At 35.6% G+C, this 22,322-nt stretch overlaps 1 protein-coding gene across 2 annotated transcripts in view; it reads right to left on the reverse strand.

Annotated features, from left to right (window-relative positions):
- The window catches only part of CWC22 (CWC22 spliceosome associated protein homolog), a 55,185-nt gene that overhangs the window by 30,556 nt on the left and 2,307 nt on the right, over positions 1–22,322 (reverse strand). Inside the window, exons 1-4 of one of the 2 annotated variants that reach the window (XM_045520406.2) lie at positions 11,950–11,971; positions 7,810–7,944; positions 3,454–3,521; positions 2,012–2,122 (exon numbers count right to left, since the gene is read on the reverse strand). In XM_045520406.2, the coding sequence (XP_045376362.1) occupies positions 2,012–2,122; positions 3,454–3,521; positions 7,810–7,836 (206 nt within the window). In that variant the 5' untranslated portion in view covers positions 7,837–7,944; positions 11,950–11,971. Of the gene's footprint in view, positions 1–2,011; positions 2,123–3,453; positions 3,522–7,809; positions 7,945–11,949; positions 11,972–22,322 lie in introns of those variants that run through there. The other variant, XM_010959983.3, reaches the window with a different exon arrangement.

Consider the following 22,322-nt stretch of genomic DNA (forward strand, 5'->3'; position numbering starts at 1 on the left):
TGTTATTAAAAACACTATAATTTTTGACACTGTTTCTTGATAGAACTGGTATTTTTACTGTAAATCTCAGAATACCAGAAGCCTGTGGTTATTTGAGACAATGTAAAAAAAAAAACAAACAAACAATTTTCCAACCACAATATTGATTTTTTAAAGCAATCAGGGTATTGTTCTCTGAAACTACCAAGAACTAGCAAGAAAGAATGAATTCTTTCTTTCTGCTATCTTTCTCCAGAGAGGAGTTTGTCCACTTGGGTTGTTTTTTTTACATATACTACCTAGAAACTCAGATTACTCTGCTCATGCTTTGCACAATCATGAGTTATATGAATACAAACAAGTATGTTATACAAACCAGTAAGTAAAAACAAGTGTCATTTTATCAGTGCATTACCAAGAAACCGCTCAATTGATTTTAGCTAAATCTAGAAAGTATATTTGAGATAGTCTATATTAATACACCCTACATGGAGAGAGAAAAGCACTCGCCTCCTCAGGTAGCTGTGGAGCAACTGCTTAAAAACTGAAGAGACCCCAGTGACTTCCCATGAGGAAAGAGTCTGCATGTACTAATATAACATGAACAGTAGGGGAAAAAAGTGGTTCCAAACAGAAACCCCAGTTAGTCAAAGGCAGGTGCTGTGAAATCTAGACACTGATTTGCAGTTGAGTTGCTTCTTACCGTGGGTGTAACATGTTCCAAGAGAGTAGCTACAGAAGGAATTTACTGACGGTGGTTATGACTCTTTTAAGAGACACTAGGTAGGCTGCTCACTGGCTGGTAAAATCCTGTCCTTACAGTTACAGTGCTTATTCCTTTAGAGTATAGCAGTAACAGAGTCTTCTGAGTCTGAACAGAAATATTTCTCTTCAAGAGTTCTTGTACTGTTAGCCTTTATATTCTACATAATACACAACCTGCTTACTTCACAGTGTGACTTTGTGGATCGACTTTATACACATACATTGGACCAAACAGAGTTACAGTGAAGTAATACAGTCAGGGATTATGGAAATAACCATTTGCTTTGGAGTCAGAATTGAGCTCAAATCCCAGTTTCATCAGCTACCAGATGGGTTAACTGCAACCTCAAGTAATTTAATCAGTTCAGACCCATTTCCTTGTATGTAAATTTTGAGAAATAGTATCTAGTATGTAAGAGTTTTGACAGTATTTGAGAAAGTATACAGAATGCCCAGCTCACCAATTATGTTAGTAGAAGTTGCTCTTATTAAGTGTCATTAGGGTGATGGCAGATGAGCCTGGCTTTTGGAGGTTAAATTAATCTGACGTTTAAGGATTGGGTATACATTAGAAAGTAAGTAAGAGTGAAAAGGAAATTTTGGCTGCGGGTATCATATAATGTGTTTAGCTCCAAAACTGCAGAGAAGTTTGATCAAAATTCTAGTGGGGTATATAGCCTTGGTGGTCATGGAGTGGCTAATACGAGACGTCAAAAAGGATACAGAACTAGGTGAACAATAAAACATAGCAGACAAGTTTTTGAAACTGGATAACTAACAAGGTGGGTACTCAAGTTCTTCAAGACTCAAGTAAGAGTAATTTATACTTAGATAAAAACTACGTATTTGTACCTTCATTCTGAATGTTCCTCTGCCATTATGTAGGTAAGTAAATTTAGCTCACTTTATGTCATATAATATAAATGACTTTCATTCAGTTAGTAAAGGATCTCAAAAGCTCATATAAGCCAACTCCTCACATAGTACACTATAGTGAATAAAAGCTTGGGCTCTAGAGTCAGACAGACCTGGACTTGCCACTGATACACTTCTAAAACATGAACAAATGACTGAACTTCTCTAGGTCTCATTTTCTTCATCTATAAAACAGACGTATACTTACTGCAAGAAGTTAACACACATTAAGTCCTTGTTAGAAAGCCTGGCACCTAAAAACATCCATTTAATACTAGCTGCAATAATTATAAAGCACAACAAAAATTTAAACAAATATAATGCTTCTGCAGTTAAAATTTCCAGGACTAACCGTGACTCCATGCTACCATCATAAGAACGTCCTCTTCTTGAATGCTCATAATCTGACCTGCTGTAATCAAAGTAATCTCTATCCCGAGGGGATCTTTCTTGTTCTGTGTACCTAACATGTAAAATCAGAAAACCAAAATTGTAAGTTGAAAATAACAATGTTATAAATACTCAGGAAAGTCATATATTGGTAATGGTGAAGCAACTCTGTGACTAAACGAAGTCTTATCAGTCTTAAAAAAACAGCTCATTTTGTTGATGACCATTCATTTAGTTGTGATTATAAAAGCTTTCAGTTTGTATGACAAAACAACTACTGGAATTCACTTAACCAAACTTGACATCCTGATTCATATTGTCTTCAGTAAAAGGTATACAGCTGCATTTCATATATAACTAACAGAAAAAAGGCTATCCTCCAAATAACTACTTTTGCTTAGTTGGCTCATTTTATCAGTTCTGAACAAACGACACCAATTTTATCAGTTGGTTTCCATAAAGACCGGTTTAAGTCCACTCCAGAAGACTATATTTATCAGCTGCTATTCTTAAAAATGCATTATTAGATAGCTGTGAGAATGGACTGAAATTATTAACAAGGATAGCATAAGATCTGTTATTTGAATCTTAAAAATCAATAAAATCAGAGAACCTGAAGAGAAGTTAAATACACACATACGTAACAAATCTACACAGTAACATAATCCATGTTTTATATACACATCTACAATTAATTTATACACACACATACATGTGTGTATATGCACAGAATTTTTCTTTACATATAGAGAGGAGGTGATTGATGAAAGGTAGTAGGTAGATGCAAACCACAGCAATTAACTTGATGTTCATAAAGCAAAGGTTTTAGAGACAGCAGAGTGAAATACGAAAAAAACACACAGAAAGTAAGAGATCAGGCAAATGAAAGAAAGTTTAGAGGATGCTTCTTCCTTTATAACATTTTTAATAGTCAAAGCTTACTAACTGAAGTAACTGAAGTACTACTATGAATGAATGATGGTAACACTTTTGGATCTTTGATCTTGACACAATAATGGTAAGATATAACTTACATAAAAACATTCTGGAAACTATAAAGAGCTATGTAAACATAAAGGATAGTATTAACAGTAAAAGCATTTCAAAATAATGTGATTTCAACTCAGCTTTCCATTTTATAAACTTTCATTCTGTTTAGTATTTGAGACATTAAAATTATTCCCTTTCACTTAAAAAATTCCATAAAATCTAAAATTAATTACTAGAAATTCTGAGTACAGTCATTCAAGGATGATTTGTTCTCAAGCCCACTCAAGTAATATTGCCTATAAAATCATCAAAAAGAAGTTGTTTACCTCAAAATTAGAAATCTAAGAGCTAAATAATTTCTTAAATTTATTATAAAAATTTTAAATGGCATTTGGAACACATAAAACTATTTACCTGTCTTCTGGAGAGGAGGTCCTCTGATACGAATTATAGTTTTCCCTTCTGTCATGACTAGAAGAATGCTGTCAAAGGAAAAAAAGGGGAGGGGGGTATTTAAAAAATTCTGTTAAAAAAACATATAGATAATAACATATTTACCTTGGAAATTTCAAGTGCTTTACGAATTATTTCAAAATGTTTTTTAACCATAATAATTTACATTACATACATTAAAATGAAATTTTCAGGTCATTCGAAGTAAGTGTCTGTGGCAGATATCTGTTTTCTCTATGGATCAAATACTTATTTCATCAAAAAAATTCAAGGTAGAAGAAAATAATTCTCAAATTTCCAATGTCACTTAGTTGATATTTTATTCCTATGTAGTAAGTTATAAATTTATAGAACATCATTTTTATAAAGGCCTTTCCTGGTGAAAAACGTGACCAAGGGCCAGAGGTTTTCTAAAAAGAGCTCACTTCTGTGGTTGCGCCCAAGTCTTATAACACTGCATTTAACTTCTTACCTCCTTTGGCTTGCAAAAACCAATGTTAGTCCAGGTTACTAAATCTAGATAAAATACATAGCTAGAAGAAACTGATTCTAATGTATTTATGAAAATTCATATTTTCATTCTCAGCAAACATTAGTCAAGTGTCTGATATGGCATGTGTGGCATTATGGTAGGCTGAAAGAATTTAAAAAACATGACTCATACAATACAGCTCCTATGCCAAATCCTTTGAAAAATAACAGACATACAAGCAAGTAACTTCGATGTAACATGAGACTGAAAATACATGTCACACTGAGACAGAGATATGACCTATCCAGTTTAAGAACATATCTTCATTTAAAAATCCAAATACAGTGAAGAAGCCAAAATATTTATCTCTATAAATAGGTAGATTTGTTAAACCACTGGTATAAAAACATTCATATTCATAAGCTTATTTTTAAAATTAAAATAATTTTAATTAACTTAATTATAAGAAAGGAAACACAGTATGTTTTAAAAGTATCCTAATCTTGAAATCTAAGAAAAAATAATTCAAATACTGACTAACTTGTTCCATATACTTACATGCTTGCCGCCTTAATGGGAAAAAAATACATTTAAAAATAGAAAATTATACTGCAAAGAAATGTAAACAAGCTTCAATTTCCTCTTATTTTATGACTATATAATTAGTAGCAGTTTGAGTCAAACATTATCACAAGTAAATTGCCAAAACAGTCTCTGTAACTACTGAGTTTCTTAAATAGTACACACTAATTAGACTAATATATGTTGGTGAATAAGCATGTGATCAAAATTCATAATTTAAAGTAGGCAGTCTGACTGCTATTTTACACTGAATGCAAACATCTTAAAATCCTGTTTCTAATGTGTATAAGTTTTAAAAATTATTTCACTTAGCAACACAATTAAATAAAATTGTTCAATATATATGACATAGGTTCCCATCAAACTTGACATCAAGATCCTAAACTAACTACAGAGCACAGGATTCATTCAACTCATGAAACACCAAACACAGTATTTACTCATTTATTATAAGACACAGCCTTTCCCATGTAGACATTCTGGGGGATACAAAACATAGGAAAAACCCTCAAGGAACTTATGATCTTATGGGAGAGAGATGGTTTTAAAGATCTTTACAGTTAAACACATCAGATTATATGTGGAAGAGAGAGAGGAGGAGAACAGAAAGGAGGGGGAAGAGAAGGAGGGGAAGGAGGAGGGAGAGAATAAAACTGCACTGCCTACCTTTTCTTTTACAAGGCATGGCAATTATTTTGATTACATTAGGGAGAAGGCTTCAATTCTGTACTAATGATTTTTAACATCTCTCCGCAACATCTGTTGCGACCAAGAGGGAGAAACCAAAAATATTGAAGTCGTGAATCAAGATTTCGTAAATATGATCAAGTTAACAAATGACTGGCACACACAGGAAGTGCTAACAGGAGATCATGAGCACTGTGGTACAGAGTGCTGAGAGTGACGGTGAATAAATGGGAACTTGAATTGGGCTTTGGTAGATCTCACTAAGTGAAAAATAATTTTGACGTGTGGGTCAAATAATAACAACTTGAATTTCCCTATTTCCCTTATCACAGAGTTTAGATTATATAAGTCAGAGCAATAGTTGAAGATAACATGTTGTCAAAATTACCTTTAAAAATTCTCTAAACTGTTCATTAAGAGAAACAAATACGGTACACTGTGCAGTCACCTGTAGGCTCTGACAATGTAGAGAGAGCAGTTATGAGGTGAATGGAATGGGGAGCCTGTGTCCAGAGGCTTGCACTTCCATTAGGCTCAGGAACAAGGTTTCAAGAGCAAGAGAGAGGAGGAGCTGGAAGAGGTGGGGAGCTAGCTTCGAGCTAGCTAAGGAAGCCACAGTAAGGCACAATGGAAAAACAAGGGACCCCAGCTGGAGCCTCCTGAAACTTACAGTTGAGGCATCAGAACATCAAGAGAGGATCTGAGCTTTACCTGAGGTAAGAATGGGCCCAACCCAGCTAGTGCACCTGCTTACGGCAAAATGGAAAGAAGGAGGCAAACTAAACTGAGAACTGGCTGGGAGGGCCTAGCCAATAAGTGTGAAGGGCCTGCTGACTGAAGACATCTCCTCCTAGGCTGTGCGGATGCCCTAGAGGACCCATCTGGACCACAAGAGGGAAATGAGAAGCACAGTCTAACAGAAAGAGGGTTCTGAGAATGACTAAACACTTCTCCCCACTGTGTAAAAGGGTTAAAGTCTAAACCTGAGTGCTCTTGTCTAACATGGCTTAGTTAAGAGTCAGTTCTGCACAAAGTCCTTGGCTCCTAACACAGAGTCGGCCACCTACAGTCCCCATAATTCATTGTTTAACTGTTGCTGGCTCAATGAGTACAAGTCCCAAAGAGGAAGATATCAGAACACTATATGAAGGTATCTCCTGACAGATGGGGCTAGTTTTGGAAAAAGTGAGCCCCCTGCCAAAGGAGATATGCAAGCACAGGCTGGATGTCTACCAAGCAGGGAGGCTGGACAGTGCCTTCTCATACTCAAAAGAGGTCAGAAGAAATGGCAGCAGAGTCTGCCTTGGGGTCTGTGAATGTATCAATTCCATTTATTAAGCACTTACCAACCCCAAGCCTCGTACCTGATGCCAGCGGTTAAGGAGCTCACATCTACCCACTCTCTTTAAAGGGGTGCAGAGGTGTGGAGAAGGGGAAGGGAGAACTGTCCTTCTTTATAATCAAATAAAAATCGACCTTCTCCTTATTGACTCCAAGACCCAAGAAGTGATGTGACTCTTTGCGTAGATCCATGGACTACACAGATTGGCTTGTAGATCTGCACGGTTGCAAAGAAAAGGAAGTAGAATGGTTTGCTTTCCCGCCAAGGCCACTCACAAGCAGAGGAACAGTTTTGGAGCAGCTGGAGTTACTGGTTCCTGTACTGCTCTGCGCTCCTTTACCATTCTACTATTCTCATAACCTACTCTAGCCACACTAGACCTTTGTCTTTGACCTTGTTGTTCCCTCTGCCTGGCACACTCTTCCCCAGACATGTGCATGGCTAACTCCTTATCTCCGTCAAGTGTGTGCTCTAGAAAGCCCCTTTTCAATGGGTATTCCTTGTTAAAAACTGCACTTTCCCAGTACTACTGATCAACCTTACCCAATATTTTTCCTCCATAGCACAAGTCTAGTCCTTAACACTCTAACATACTATATAATTCACTTATCTATTAAGTTTATGATTTATTTTCTTTCTCCCCTACTAGAATGCAAGCTCCATGACACCAAGGATTTTTGTTTTGTTCACCGTTTTACCCAAAGTGCTTAGAATGATCACTGGGACACATTAAGAATTCAGTGAATATTTGCTGAAAAAATTGAATGTATAATGTCTAACATTACATACAGCACAGAATAAAGAGCTCATTTTTGCATATGAAATATGCAACAAGAGGATCACTGGAAGACATGCAGGAACTGTGACCAACTGAGGAAGGAGATACACATCTTTCATTTCATGCTTACTCAGGAAGGAATGCTTTTTGAGAAGAATGGTGGAATTTCCTGTCGTTTGTTATTTATTTTTCTTTGACATATGCTCACTCATGAGTACCTTCTTCATTCACACATATACACACACACATCCTGTATGTTCTCTAAACTACCCACTTGTACACTACTACTCCCTTCTGGCCAAGTACCTACATATGAAATTGTGTTAAGGTAGATGAGTGTATGATACCACTCTACTGTCTGGTTCTAATGTCCTAATTACATAAATGCATTTTTGTTTAAAGGATAGATAACTGACTACAAGTTTATGTTCATTATTATAAGCTTCAAACACTTACCTTTATTTGTGCCACACTACTTTTCATTTTCTCTTGCCAACTGACGTGATAAACACTCCCTAAGCTGGTCCAAATAACAAGCACTAAAAGGTTTGAATTCCTTGACAGTTTACTTTTTCTGTCTGCAAACGTCACCTGTAAAATATACCAAAGAAAGCTCTGTTAACACTGACAAAATGTGTGTGAAATAATGTTATTCCCACACAATGGACATTTGATCACCTTACTTTTCTTAATAGGCACAGATGTAATTCATAATTAAATGAAATTTCAAAAAACTCTTTAAATAGTTCCATATAATAATGTATAAAAAACACATATTAGTATAAAAGACTCTGAACAAAAAAGCAGTAATAACAAAGGCTTATTAAGCACCAGAAAGTATTCTAATGAGTAAGAAGAACAGAAGTTTTTAATAACTGATGTCTGATAACTTAATTCAAAATGTTCTCATTGAGTGAGACCTATACCTGCATCATAAAACAATACTGTGATATTATAAAAAAGAAGTGAACAGAGAAAACAATTATATAAGAGAAAATAAACAAACCAAGTATGAAATATCTAACATTTCCATTTGAACTAAGAATGAAATATCCAGTGTTCTTGTAATAATGATCAGTCAGATATTTCCACTTCATATGGAAATACAAAGTGCTGAACCAGAATAATCTAATCAAGTCTTAACATGATCTATCAAAGACACAGGGTTTCAGCTACACGCATATATGAGAACTAAGTACTTGGCTCAGAATAAATCTTGTCATCAGTGTTTAATGCACAAATAAAATGTCTTTCAACAGCCATCTATTAAGTAAAACTTAGTAATTTCTGAAAAATGCTGCCTTGATAGTTATGTTCACACAAAACTACTATTCAAGTATTGTATTGGAGTTACGTATCTAAATGACTTAGTTTATGGTATGGTGTAAGGCAATGAAATCACAAATGTAAATGAAATAGAAAAAAAAATTAAAGAGGTATAGAATATAGAGAAAAAACTGTGCTCAGTACCAAAATAACTGAACACAATTGAGGAAAAAAAATCTTAATTTGAATTCAAGAAAGGATGTTACAGATTATCTGGTCCAATTCCTTCTTTTTAAAGATAATAACACTGATGGTCAGATACGTCATTTCAATGTCCTAAGCTATAATAATGCCCTAAGCTATAAAACAAGCTAGTGGTTGGCTAGAAACCTAGCTTAAGGATACCTAATTAGGTATGCTTTTCACTGGACCACATAAACAAATAATCTAGACATTATAAAGGGATATAGAGCTGCTATCATTTAATACAGATGGAGATGTACACAAATCAATAAATCAAGAAAAGTTTCCATAACAATGGTTAGCATGCTATCTAGATTAGTAAAAACAATATATACCAGATTCTTCACAAATTTGTCAATCCATAAAACATAATTGCAATCTGAAGCATACCACTGCTCTGGGACTCCCAGAGAGGAGAGGGCCACGTGCTGGGTATATGCTACCAAACTGACCACCCCTGAACCAACACACACTAAACAGAGTCCTGCTCAGGATCAAAGGACTGAACTAGATGTGAACAACTGCTCAAAAGACAGAATTTGCAACTTAAGTCTAATCAAGTTAATTGCCTGAATAGTCACCATTCCTCCGAGGAATGTACCAGAACCCAAAGTCTTAAGAAAAAAGACAAAGGAATCCAACACTGAGAGACCAACCCAGATACTAAAATTAGCATGCAAGGTTTTTAAAGCATATTCAAAAGTGCAAAGGAAAACATGTTTGAAAGGAATAAAAATAAAGAAAATTTCAGGAAAAAAAAAAAACCAAACAAAAAAATGAACCAAATTGAAGTCCTAGAACTGAAAAATATATGAAGCAAAAAAATCCACTGGATAGACTTAATAGCAAAATGGAGATGAAAGAAAGTAAGCTTGAAATAAGATCATCAGAAATTATCCAAAAGGATAGTGACAAAAAAATTTTTAGTGAACAGTATCAGGGACATGTGGGACAATATCAAAAGGCCTAATGCATGTATATTAAAGTCTAAGAAGGAAAGAGAGAAAGAATGGGATAGAAAAAAGATTTCAAGAAATAACAGCCCAAATTACCCCAAATTTGATGAAAGGCACAAACTTACAGATTCACAAAGCTCAGAGAATACCAGGCAGGATACGTACAAAGAAAACCACACTTTAAGGTCCTGGGTTCAATCCCCAGTATCTCCTCTAAAAAGAAATAAACCTAATTACTTCCCTACTCCCCCACAAAAAAAAAAAAAGAAAGAAAACCACACGTATGCATAGTCATATATAGTTAGTAGTCACACTGCTGAAAACAAAAGATGAAAGAGAAAATCCCGAGAGGCGTAAGAGGAAAAAAAAACAAACACATTATACACAGGGAAATAATTCAAATTATTGCTGGCTTCTCATCAGAAACTAAGGAGACCAGAAGACAGTAGAATAATCTTTAAAGTGCTGAAAGATTAAAAAACTGTTAACCTAGAATTCCAGCAAAAATAATCTTAAAAATGAAGATGAAATAAAGACATTTACTGTTTGAAGAAACAAACAAAACAACTAAGAGAAACTAAGAAAGTGTATCACCAGCAGACCTGTACTGTAAGAAATGCTAAAGGAAGTTCCTCAAGCTGAAGGGAAATTATACCAGATGGAAGTCTGGATTTTCAGAAAGGAATGAAGAACACTGGAAATGAAATGAAAACTTTCTCAAGAAATATAAAAGACTACTTTTTCTCTTATCTAAAATACATTAAGTCTCAAAGAAGACATACAGATGGCCAACAGGCATATGAAAAGGTGCTCAATATCGCTAATTATTAGAGAAATGAAAATCAAAACTATAATGAGATATCACCTTACACCAGTGAGAATGGCCATCATTTAAAAGTCTACAAATAATAAATGTTAGAGAGGGTGTGGAGAAAAGGGAACCCTCCTACATTGTTGGTGGGAATGTAAACTGGTGCAGCCACTATGGAGAACAGTATGGAGGATCCTTAAAAAACTAAAAACAGACTTATCGTATGATCATGAAATCCCACTCCTGGGCATATATCCAGAGAAAACTCTAACTCAAAAAGATACATGCACCCCAATGCTCATGGCAGCACCATTTACAGTGGCCAAGACATGGAAACAATCTAAATGTCCATCGACAAATGATTGGATAAAGAAGCTGTGGTTTATACAGACACACACAGACACGCGTGTGTGTGCGCGCGCACACACACACACACACACAATGGAATAGTACTCAGCCACAAAAATGAAACAATGCCATTTGCAGCAACATGGATGGACCTAGAGATTATCATATTAACTGAAGTCAGACAGAGAAAGACAAATACCTTATGATATCACTTATACGTGGAATCTTAAAAAATGATACAAATGAACTTATTTACAAAACAGAAACAGACTCTCAGACATAGAAAACAAATTTATGGTTACCAAAGGGGAAAGGGATTTGGGGAGGGATAAATTAGGAGTTTGGGATTAACATATATACACTATTATACACAAAATAGATAAACAACAAGGACCTACTGTATAGCATAGGACTCTATAGTCAATCTTAATAACCTATAATGGGAAGAATCTGAAAAAGAATAGTTATATATATATGGATAACTGAATCACTTGGCTGTACACCTGAAACTAACACAATACTGCAAACCAACTATAACAAAAATAGTTTAAAATTTTTTTTAAATACAAAGGTTTGTTTAAAGCAAAAATTATAATGTCTCGAGAGGGCATAGTGTATGCAGATGAAGTATATATGAACTAAAGTGGACCCACATGAGGCAAAGTTTCTAATATTTTTGTGAAATGGTACAATATGAACTCTTAAGAAACCTGTGAAAATTAACAGATATGTATTTTGCTCTCTAGAGCAATGACCAAAAAAAAAAAAAAATACAGATAAAAAGTCTATAGACAAATTAAAATGGGATTTAAAAAATATTTAATTTATAAAGGCAGGAGAGATAATTTATAAAGGCAGAGGGGACAAAAAGAAAAAAATAAGATGGCAGACCTAAATCTAGCTCTGTTAATTATATCCAATATTAATGAACAAACATTTCTAATTAAAAAACAGAAGCTACCCCTCCCTTACCTCAGGTGATACAAGGCACAACCTTGTCTGGCTGGATTTTAGGTCCCACTTGCCTCTCAACAAGATGACTCTGTGCCATACACAAACTACATGATTCTTTTCAAAGATCCTGTTTTTATGGCTATAAATGTATAGAGATATAAAAATCAAAATTTTATTCAACTAACTTTTGCTCAAAGGTAATAGTATTTTTCTTTTTTTACCTCTACTAGCACAGTCTTTATATTCTAACATACCCTTATCACCTAGTATTATTTACACATATACTTGTTCAACAACAACAAATATTTACTGCGCTGTATTATTTTTCCAGGCATCCTTCTAGGCACTGGGTAGAACAGCAATGAACAACCTAAACAAAATCCCCTGCCCACATGGAGCTTATGTTCTACTTACAGGGAGTAATTATATAATGATCAGCAAAGCACTCAGCTACTGAAGCAAAGTGGCTGGCTGGGCTTTTTTCACACATGCCAGTTTCAGATCATTACTTAATACTGTAATCCAGACTGCTAAGTCACTATACCATAATTTGAATTATGAAAACCTGCATGATTGGAGAACTACTTGTACATATCTTGGGGGCTACCTGACTTACTGCAGCAGGAGATGTGGGGTGGGGTGGGGGGGAGGGGTGGTTACCTAGGCATGCTGGTTTTATGAAAGCATCCCCAAGGTAATTCAAATATTCAGCTCTTCCTCAAGATTTCCAGCTTTCCAATTCTGGATAAGAAATTGATTCTCAATTTGTCTTAAACCATAAGCCACTTAAGGTAAAATATAGACTCCACAACTTACCTACTTTATAGTGAAAAACTTAGTCATAAACCACTTGGAAAGGGAAACAAATTCCAAGTATTAATCCTTAACAACTGACCACTAAGAAGCACAAACATGCATGTAAAAAATATCAATATTGGTGCTTTTTAAATCTGAGAAATTCTGGGCACAATTTATGGGGAATAAAATTCTCACTCATAATGCACTGATGGCCACGGCACAGGTTCTTTGGAGCTTAAGATATTGGCCATGATAATTAAAGTAACACTACTACTGCAACATGGTCACGAACACAAACTTCAGCACTGAAATGGAGTTACCCAGGTGATAAAACATGTTCATAAAATGCTTTTATCATCCTTAAAACGAAAACAAAACATGAGAAATTGAGAGAGGGAAAGAAGAGAAAAATCCCTGCATTAACAGAGACAGCCTTCCTATGTAAATTGGATGTTTTTGATAATAATAAATGTTTCAATGATTATGTACTTCTCAAATTAAAAAAAATTTCATATACATCAGCCAAAATAAATTGTATAAATTTTCTTTTGCCTGTATGCTTAAATATGTTCATTAATTGGTGAGATCTGGAATATATTTTATATAAAAATTAAAAGCTTAGAGTACTGTCAATGTCCTTACTATCCATAATTTGTTCTTACTCCCAGGATAATCAGTGACTAAGTCCTTACAAAACTGATGCTGTATTACATATACCTCAATAGAGGATTCCAGGATCTCACTCTTCTCTATTCTAATAATGTGATTATGAAAGTTAATAGTCATGTATTACCCACAGGACTCTCTGCTTCTTCCTTACATTCACTGAAAGACCCCTCCTATGAACCAGCCTCAGGAATTGAATAGTCTAGAAGGAAACTCAAAAGAATCAACTCTAAGCAGAAGACTCTACCTAGTACTCTACTTTTTGCAGGAAATATGCTGATGGATATTGCTGCCATCATTACCTGTGACTGATTTCCAACACTTTTCTGATCCAGGAGAAAAGTCTGAAGACTACTTCTGTCTGAGACCATCAGAACAAGAATCTCCTTACAATGATGCTAGACACCGGTGACTGGCATGCACTTCTTTGCCTATTTTGTTTTGATCTTGATCTTGTTTTTTTCCCCCCTCTCTGCTGACACTTCTAAATCAGCGTTATTCAAGAAAACTTTCTGCGCTGATGTAAATGTTCATATTCTGCAATGGGAGTAGCTACTATGCCAATTCCAATAGTCACTGGCCACATGTGGCTACTAAGCACTTCAGATATGCCTAGGGGAACTGAGAAAATTAATTTTATTTGATTTTAATTAAGTTTACATTTAAACATGAATAGCCACATGTGGCTGCCAATTACCATACTGGACAACACAATTCTAAATAATTAGTAGACACTGGGGCCTTTTAGTCCAGGTACTCCCAGGATCCTTGTTTTTGACAATCTCCAGATATAATACTAATTAATTCTTCAGATATGGGCAAAGTAAAAAAAGTTCATATCCAAATTAATGGGAAAGTCATTTTGTTACTGTCCATGGCAGATTCAGATTACGGGAAATAAGGGATAATATAATAATCCTCATCCTAGAGTTTATCTATGTTGCAATCACCAATGTGTGATCTCCAGAGGCTTAAATGCTGCTCTGCAGCTGCTCTGATGCCAAATGATCATTTAACATAAATAACAAGAAAACCTGGCATTAAGAGATACTACTATCATCACAAGCTCGATACACAATCATGACCCACTGAAAAACAGTGTAGGCAGGGACTGATCACATCACCAGATAATAATGGTCTATTCTTCAGCTTAGGCTGAGTAACCAGGAAGGATATTAATAAAATGAAACAAACAGCCCTGATGACAACCAAGAATTGACAATTGACACAGAAACCACAACTTGTAAAATGGATTTCCAATAACTTGCAAAGCAGAAAAATTATATCAATCTAAGTCACAATGTACATCATGAATTATCTAAGGTCAAATTCTTATTTCTAGTTAGTTCAGACCCATCTGACCCACACAAAATGGTGTCTGTATGGACTCGTGTGTTCTAAAGATACGACCATTTACTGTTCCAGCAACTCTTTGGTTTACAAAGTCTCTCCGGTTTACAAATCCCTGCCAAGGCCATCTGATGACTACTAGGTATGCTACTGGGGATTTTTCATTAATGGGCTTTAACATACAAGAGAAATGAAGCAGTTTCTCCAACAATTCAATGGCATGGGGAACAAAAAAAGAGAAATGAATGGCACAGTTGTTACAGAATAAAAGAGGCCTAACAGACTTAATACAGGTAATACGTAGACCTTATGTAGATCCCAAGTTGGACAATTTGCCCTACTCTAAAATGGGACGTGCTTATGTAGCAGAACCCATGCTAACCTGAATTCAGCAGTAACTCAACTAATATCCTCTATGAAGTCTTTCTTCTAAAAAAGGAGGTGGACTGAAGTTCTTATCTCTTCATAGGGGACAAAATAATGGAAGAGAACACTGTTTAATCCAGTAAGATTGTGAACTTGTTGACAATTATTATAGTCACATCATGGTTTTCTGGGTAGAAGAATAAGAACAGGGTGGAATCTGGACTCTCAGAACTACTTAAATCCTTATAGATATACATTTTCTACCCAAGAGAACTTTTCTTAGTATGTACCTGAAATAAGACTCATTTCACAATCAGCTGTTAACTATATAGTGTGCCCAAATTGATAATAAAAGAGATATTTTAAGCTTTACTGCCAATAATACACCAATTTAAAAAAAAGCATTTTCCTCAACTATATAACATGCTTTCCAATGAGACAAAAGTCATTTAAAAATAATATAACGATTAGTGTCCCAGAGCTGATTGGAATGGTGCATTGGAGAATGTAGGCTGCCCAACACTGTTCAAAACCAGCCAATGGGAGGAATGCCAAAGCCTTTACAGTAGCTCTACACTAACAGATTCCATAGCACATTACAATGATGTTCCTGAGATATCCAGAGATGAACTAATTATATTTCCTGTGTTAGAAGTCATAACTGTGTAGAGTAGATAATAGTAACAACAATAACAAATAGTAATAAACTATGGTAGCCACAAAGTCACTATACCAGGGACCGCATTTATATATTCTTATTCAATCTTCATGATTACCCTGCTTTTGTGATTTTTTTTAAAGCCTTATTTTTCAATGGGAGAATTGAGGTACAGAGAGTTGAAGCAATGTGTATAGGTAAATCACAGCTAGCAAATGGCAGAGCGAAAATTCAAATTCAAGAAGGTTTACCTGATGCCAAAACCATCTGCTATTGCATCCCAATGAAAATGCCAACATTAATAAGTTGACATCAAATCAGTAAATTATAAAATTCAAAGAGATACGATCTCTACTACCCAGAAAATTTTCCTATTCTAAACTGACCCATTCTTCTGAAGTTCTAGGTAGCAAATGTTTTGATGTTAATATAATGAGTCCCTACTTTTTAAACACGCGTAATACTTTTAAGGACTCCTTCATCTAATTTGCATAGTAGAATTTACTGTGACCTAGTACAATATGAGCAAATAAATCATACTGTGTCTTGACTCTATTGTGTAATCTCTAGTATTTCCCTTGGCTACCATTCTAGAGTCTTAAACCTGGTTTCTCTTCTCAACCTACCTACACACTGGGCAATTTTTTATGCATTTTATTTCAAATTACCTCATCTATAAATTTAATGAGTTTTCTTTCTGATCAGTGTCATCTTTCACCTTTCTGCCCTTCAACCATCATAACCAAATACTTTTCCCGCAATCAAGTAACAATCTGTTACATTCCCATGACCCAAAATGTAACCGTGAAATTGACAACATTGTAAAGTAGACTGCTACTGCAGTTCTAACAAAAAAATCCATAAAGTACTATCATCGTCCAGATTTATACAGAATATGCCTATAGGGAAATTCTGAGAGTTCAACATGTGCATGCTTGATACTTAAGACTAATTGGAAATTCCTGCAATGAGAGCAATTTATCTAGAGTTTATAGCCCTCTCTGCTCTTCTTAGCATCACTATGTGGATTTTATGATGAATTATTAAATTTCTCTCTCCTTGTCACAAGTAAGCAACTCAGCAAAACCACACCTGCTCTCCTGAGCAAGGAAGTTATTTTATAAGGAAGTATAGTTTCAGCAAGCTTCAGAAAGTAAAATATTTAATAAGATTTGTTAAGAAGGGCTTAGACTGTTAACTGGAAACTATAAAACTATAAATTCTGCAATTATCTAAAAAACTCAAAAAATTAGAAAATTTTCAACTAATGGCAGAAATGCATTGCTTTCTCAATTATTTGAGTATAATACATCTACCATTGTCCCTTAGGTGTCCTCAACTCAAGTGAGAGGAATTTGCCAAAACATCCTATTCTAAAATTGTTAAAAGAAAGTCAAGGAAGTGAATTCCCTTTAGCTTGCTCTTCTGCATTCTACAAAGTAACATAAGGTACGGCATGGCAAATTTCAAACATTATAAGATTTTAAACAAAACAAAACAAAACAAAAACAAACTTTAGTTGCCCAGTGGAGAAATGGAATATTTAATAGTATTCAAAATAAAAGCTAGTTTAAGTCTCTTCCTAATGCAAAAAACGTAATGCTGGGTGTGTGATGGGATCCTCAGAAAAATCTCCAAATAGAACCTGAGCCCCTGACCCTTCCAAATAGTGATTTTCCTTTTCAGGGAACAGATAAGAGTAACAGATTGGTCACAGTTCTGAAGCATGAATGAAAAGATTGCTATGGCCTTTCCCTATCTGTACTGAAAGAAAACTCCATTGTTTAAGAAAACTGCTTTCTTATTTTTTCTTGCTATTTTTTGGATATATATGTTAATAAGAAATTTGCCCTATGATATGCTACATAAGAAAAAAATGATGTTGTAATGTAAACTTCAGCACAGGTTCACCATTTCAAGAAAAAGGCCAGAACAGTCCTAACCTTTTCAGGAAAAGTCACCAGGGTGACAATCCCTTATCTGCAATTCTGAAATCTGAAAAGCCTTGAAAGTACAAAGATTTTTCTTTAGCTTCTGGCAAACTCATTTAGCGGCAAAATTTGACATGCACTAACTTGGGACTTACTGTGATTCTTCATTTGATGTACTGTAGAAATATTAATGTGTTCGTATTTCTTCCCTGGAGAATTGCTTATGATTAGAGGATGTTGCCCTGGACCCCAAAAGGGGGATTGCTTAATAAATACATTTGCACTGTATTTTTTATCTAAAATCTGAAAAAATTCTGAACGTTAACACAGAATTACAAATAAAGAACTGCAGATCCATCCTCTCCGTCTGCTTCCTGGTACATCATTGTACTAGGTGTACGCTTTGACTCATAACCATTTGAATGCCTGATGGTGACTATGTTCAAGTACAGGGCTGGAAACTGTGTAGACAGTATTGGATATTATTTGGATTTTTTAAGTGATTAGTAATAAATACAATGTAAAAGCCTTTGACTGGTCTGAATCTATGTAGGGGAGACAGTATCAACTTGGGGACATTTTAAGACAGGTTCAGATGAGTTAAAAAATACAACAAAATTTAAAAGTTCTTATTTTAATGAACTCAGTGACACCAATATTCATATCAACAATTACCCATTATAAATTGGGAAATATTATTCCCCCATTCATTTCCTACATCTTGAAGCCAGTCCATATTAATCTGTATTTAAGTTACCATAGAAATTAAAGAGTGATATGATCATTTGGACATGTTACTTAAAACTTTTTTAAAAATTATTTTGTTGGTACACAGGAAGATGCATCATCTAATGTGCTCCCTTTCACCACTATGCAGGCTCTATAAGAGCAGCAATTTGTCAATCTTTGTTTCAAAATTTCTATCAGCTATTTCTCGATTTACAGTATTGATTTTCAAGTGAGTTGGTTTTAACAAAAAATTCTATGTGTTGAACTTCTTTACTGATTCATTTAAATATAAATTATGACATTTATGGGGCAATTTCCTTCACCATTCTCTTTCTCTACACAGCCAAGTTTCTTTTTTTCATAGATGAGTCCACATTAGCTGCCTCTAATTCTTAATCTCCCAATAACCCCTCTTAAACACCACAATTTGGTTTCCCACTCCCACTACTCCACAGGACTTATCAAGGTTACATCATGACCTCCTTGTTGCTAAATCCAGGGGCCACTTCCTTCTTGCATGACACTGCTTCTAGCAGTTGGTACTGAGCTAAACCTCTTGTTCAAGTTCTCACTTTGCAACTTACAGGGACACTAAGTTCATCTGATTTTGCTCTTATCTCTTCCTGTCCGTCCCATTAACATTGTACTATCCCACAGAGTTTAATTTTTCCTTATGGATTTTTGTCTGTTCTATTCATTGCTATAATCCCAAAACAGAAGTCTCTTAATGTCTGTTAAACAAATAAACAGTCCTTATCTTTTCTTTCTCCATATTCTCTCTGGAAGATATCTCCACTGCCACTTTAACTAATATTCATAAGAAAGACTTTATTCCAGCTCAGTATTTTCTATGGGGCTCCAAATCTTTATCTCCAAATGCCTACAGAAACCTCCATGTGGATGTCCCAAAGGTCCTCTGAACTAGGGAAGTCCCAACTGGAACTCATTTCCTCCTCTCCTCAAACCAGCACTTCCTCTAGGATACTACCTATAAAGCTAGCCAAGTGATAGTTTCCCTTCCCTTACTCTCAGTCAGTCATCAAATCCCACTGATTCTACTTTCTCAGTTAATAGGAGATAAAATCAAATCTGCCCATTTTCTCCCCATTCTCGCTGCCACTGTATCATAGAAGAAGGTAGGGAAAAGGCTCCATTTAGGGAAGATCCCATAATAAGACAATCCTGATTTCACTTTAGAAGGCAAATTGTTTTTGACCTCTCTAACAAGATTTTTCACAAAGTCTTTTTTTACCTCTAGGGTACAAGAACTTTCCCAACTTGCCTCTAAAAATATATGCATACTACTAACTGGTAAGGTTCCACTGTATTCTACCCATGCTCGGCAAAAGGACCCTTTAAATATCTGAAAAGCTGCCTACAGAGAAACCCAGGCTTTAAGGTAAAGGTGCATCCCATTATGATATATTCAATACTATGCCACACTTTCCAAATTTCCCTCTAAGTTTCTAAAATGAAAATTCTGTCTCAATACCTACTGTATCAACAATCTGTCTCCTTCTATTCCTTTTTAATAAAAAAGAGCTCCTCATTAGCAGTCCCTCCAGTTACTGAACAAATATAAATCCTAAGGGACAACTCTATTGCTGCTATACCCTCAATCATTTGTACTTATGTCCTCCCAGGCCCACCCTGTTTTGCCTTAATTTCCCCATACTTCACTTGGTTCACAGCTCAACTGCCCGGCAACAGAATTTAACTTTCCTCATTAAGCTCAACACTTCATTCACTGAACAAATATTATTATTATGGGTTTTACTGGTCTAGTGATTAAGCGAAATTTATACCCATTTTTACAATAACAAAGAAGAGACAAAACCTTACATTTCAGACCTATACCATAACCCTCACCATTGTACATAATATATACCTTGTGGCAAAGAAATAGCTTGTTCCTTTTTCATTTTGTCTTAAAGTTTGTATTTGTGCAGGAGTCTCCTTTGCTAACTCATTAAAACAAAAAAAAAACTTGTGTAGAACAAACAGGAAAAAAGAACTAAAAAAAATGATAAGGTTGGAGCCATAACTGATACTTATATTTAAAAAGTGGTTTAAAAAAGCACTTGCAGAGAAAATGAGAAAGTATATGGTTAAAAAGAGAAAAAGTAGGATAGCTATGGTCTTTTTCTACTTTTTTTTTTAACCCTCATTCTTTGGAAAGAAATTAAGAATAGAGGGTTAAAGGCCGTGTCTGTGTATAGTGAGGAGAGATACACATTAAGCTGCACACAAGGCACTGAAATCTGAGAGATGAGAGTTCCTATCCTTAGGCAGAAAAGTTCACATGCTATGGCAATGTTATAAATACAATACTACTGGAAGAAAAGGCAGTGCAACGAAGTGGGTCTGGGGCCTACAGAAAGAAGCGGGTCTAGAAGCAGAAACTTGAAGGACAAGTAGGAAAGCAGAAAAAGGTCATCCCCCATATGAAAAGGGGAAAAAAGGTCACTCGGGCAATGAGACAGCGTATGGCAGGACTCAGAGATACGAAAGGCCTTGTAGAACACTGGATCCTTGAAGTTCTTGGTCACTGGTATACATCCAGAACTTAGGACAGTGCCTGCCACTTAATAGTTCCAATTTTAAAATTAAATATAAAAGGAGGTGTGTGGACTTTTGATGATTATTCCTATTTAGTTCTATGTAGAACTCCTTCTAATGTTTTGACAACTTCTTTACCAAGAATACCACAGCCACCTTATCCCGCATATCAACCCCTACATCTAGGAATCCCCAAGCTGTCTGTCATCAATTGTTTCAAAACAGTACTATCAGGTGGCATCCCCTATCTGTCTTCACCCCATGATAACCTGGAGAGCAGCTTGAATAAACCTCCCTATTGAAATGAGAAAAAGTACCAGTCCCCTTGAAGGCACTGCAAAAGGAAATCTGATCCTGGAGGTGCAGCTACTTCAACTTACCAAAACAAGTCTAATTACTGAATATGCCACAAGCTTTCAAACATTCAGACTACTTTGTTTCTTCTCCCCCAAAATCTGTTCATTAGCTTGCCCTAAGTATATGAGCTGAATATGTTCCACCAAGTCTTATGGCACAGCTTTGAAAATGGGCCTGCTAATGATTTAATTAAAGAGCCAGTTAGTAAATCACATTCTAAATTTTAAAGAAAACTTGGAGCTGGTGGCCACCACAGAGAAGTTTATGAAGTAGCCCCTAGATACATAGCACTACATTCTACTCCAGAGGCTCCTGTCGCCAGGTCTAGAATAAAGCTGTCCTGATAAACTAATTCAGGAAAGGACTCACAGGGTAGCTTCTTAGGTGGAAGTGAACTCTAGTCTGATTCTTTTATGAGTTAGGATCAAAGTCAAGTTAAACATGAACCTCCACTGGGTCTGTCCCCTTAGACAACCTATTCTATAATCACAGGAACCCTTACATCCCCAGGCCAAGGCAGCCCATAACATTTCTGTGGTATCTGTCCACTGGCTAAGATTTATTAGCTTAGCTACAAATAGCAAAGGCTTGCTTTAATCCACTGCTCCCTCTCCTGATGTTATTATTTTTGAAGAAAATGTTTTGAAAGTTTGCACTTTGCTATAGGCCTTGAAATATCTTTTCTAATGTCCACTTGGGAAATGTATATACTGTGACCAAATATTTAGGCTACAGGTTTATTAAGTCTGAAAGTTTCTGAAACTAATATACCAGAGGTCTTTTTGTTCCATTACCCTCCCATGCTAGGATTCTCAGATTTAAACAGAAAAGTAGAGGAATCACAGCAAGGAAGCAAAGTCATCAGTGGGATCAGCTGTATTATCAATAGTCACTTCTTTGTAAAACTAGCTCTAGGCCAGCCATGACTTATATCAAGTTAGGGATATACCAGGTAGTACAAGATTCAGTCCAAACCC

The sequence above is a fragment of the Camelus bactrianus genome, chromosome 5 (genome assembly GCF_048773025.1).
Source record: "Camelus bactrianus isolate YW-2024 breed Bactrian camel chromosome 5, ASM4877302v1, whole genome shotgun sequence".
Lineage (NCBI taxonomy): Eukaryota > Metazoa > Chordata > Mammalia > Artiodactyla > Camelidae > Camelus > Camelus bactrianus.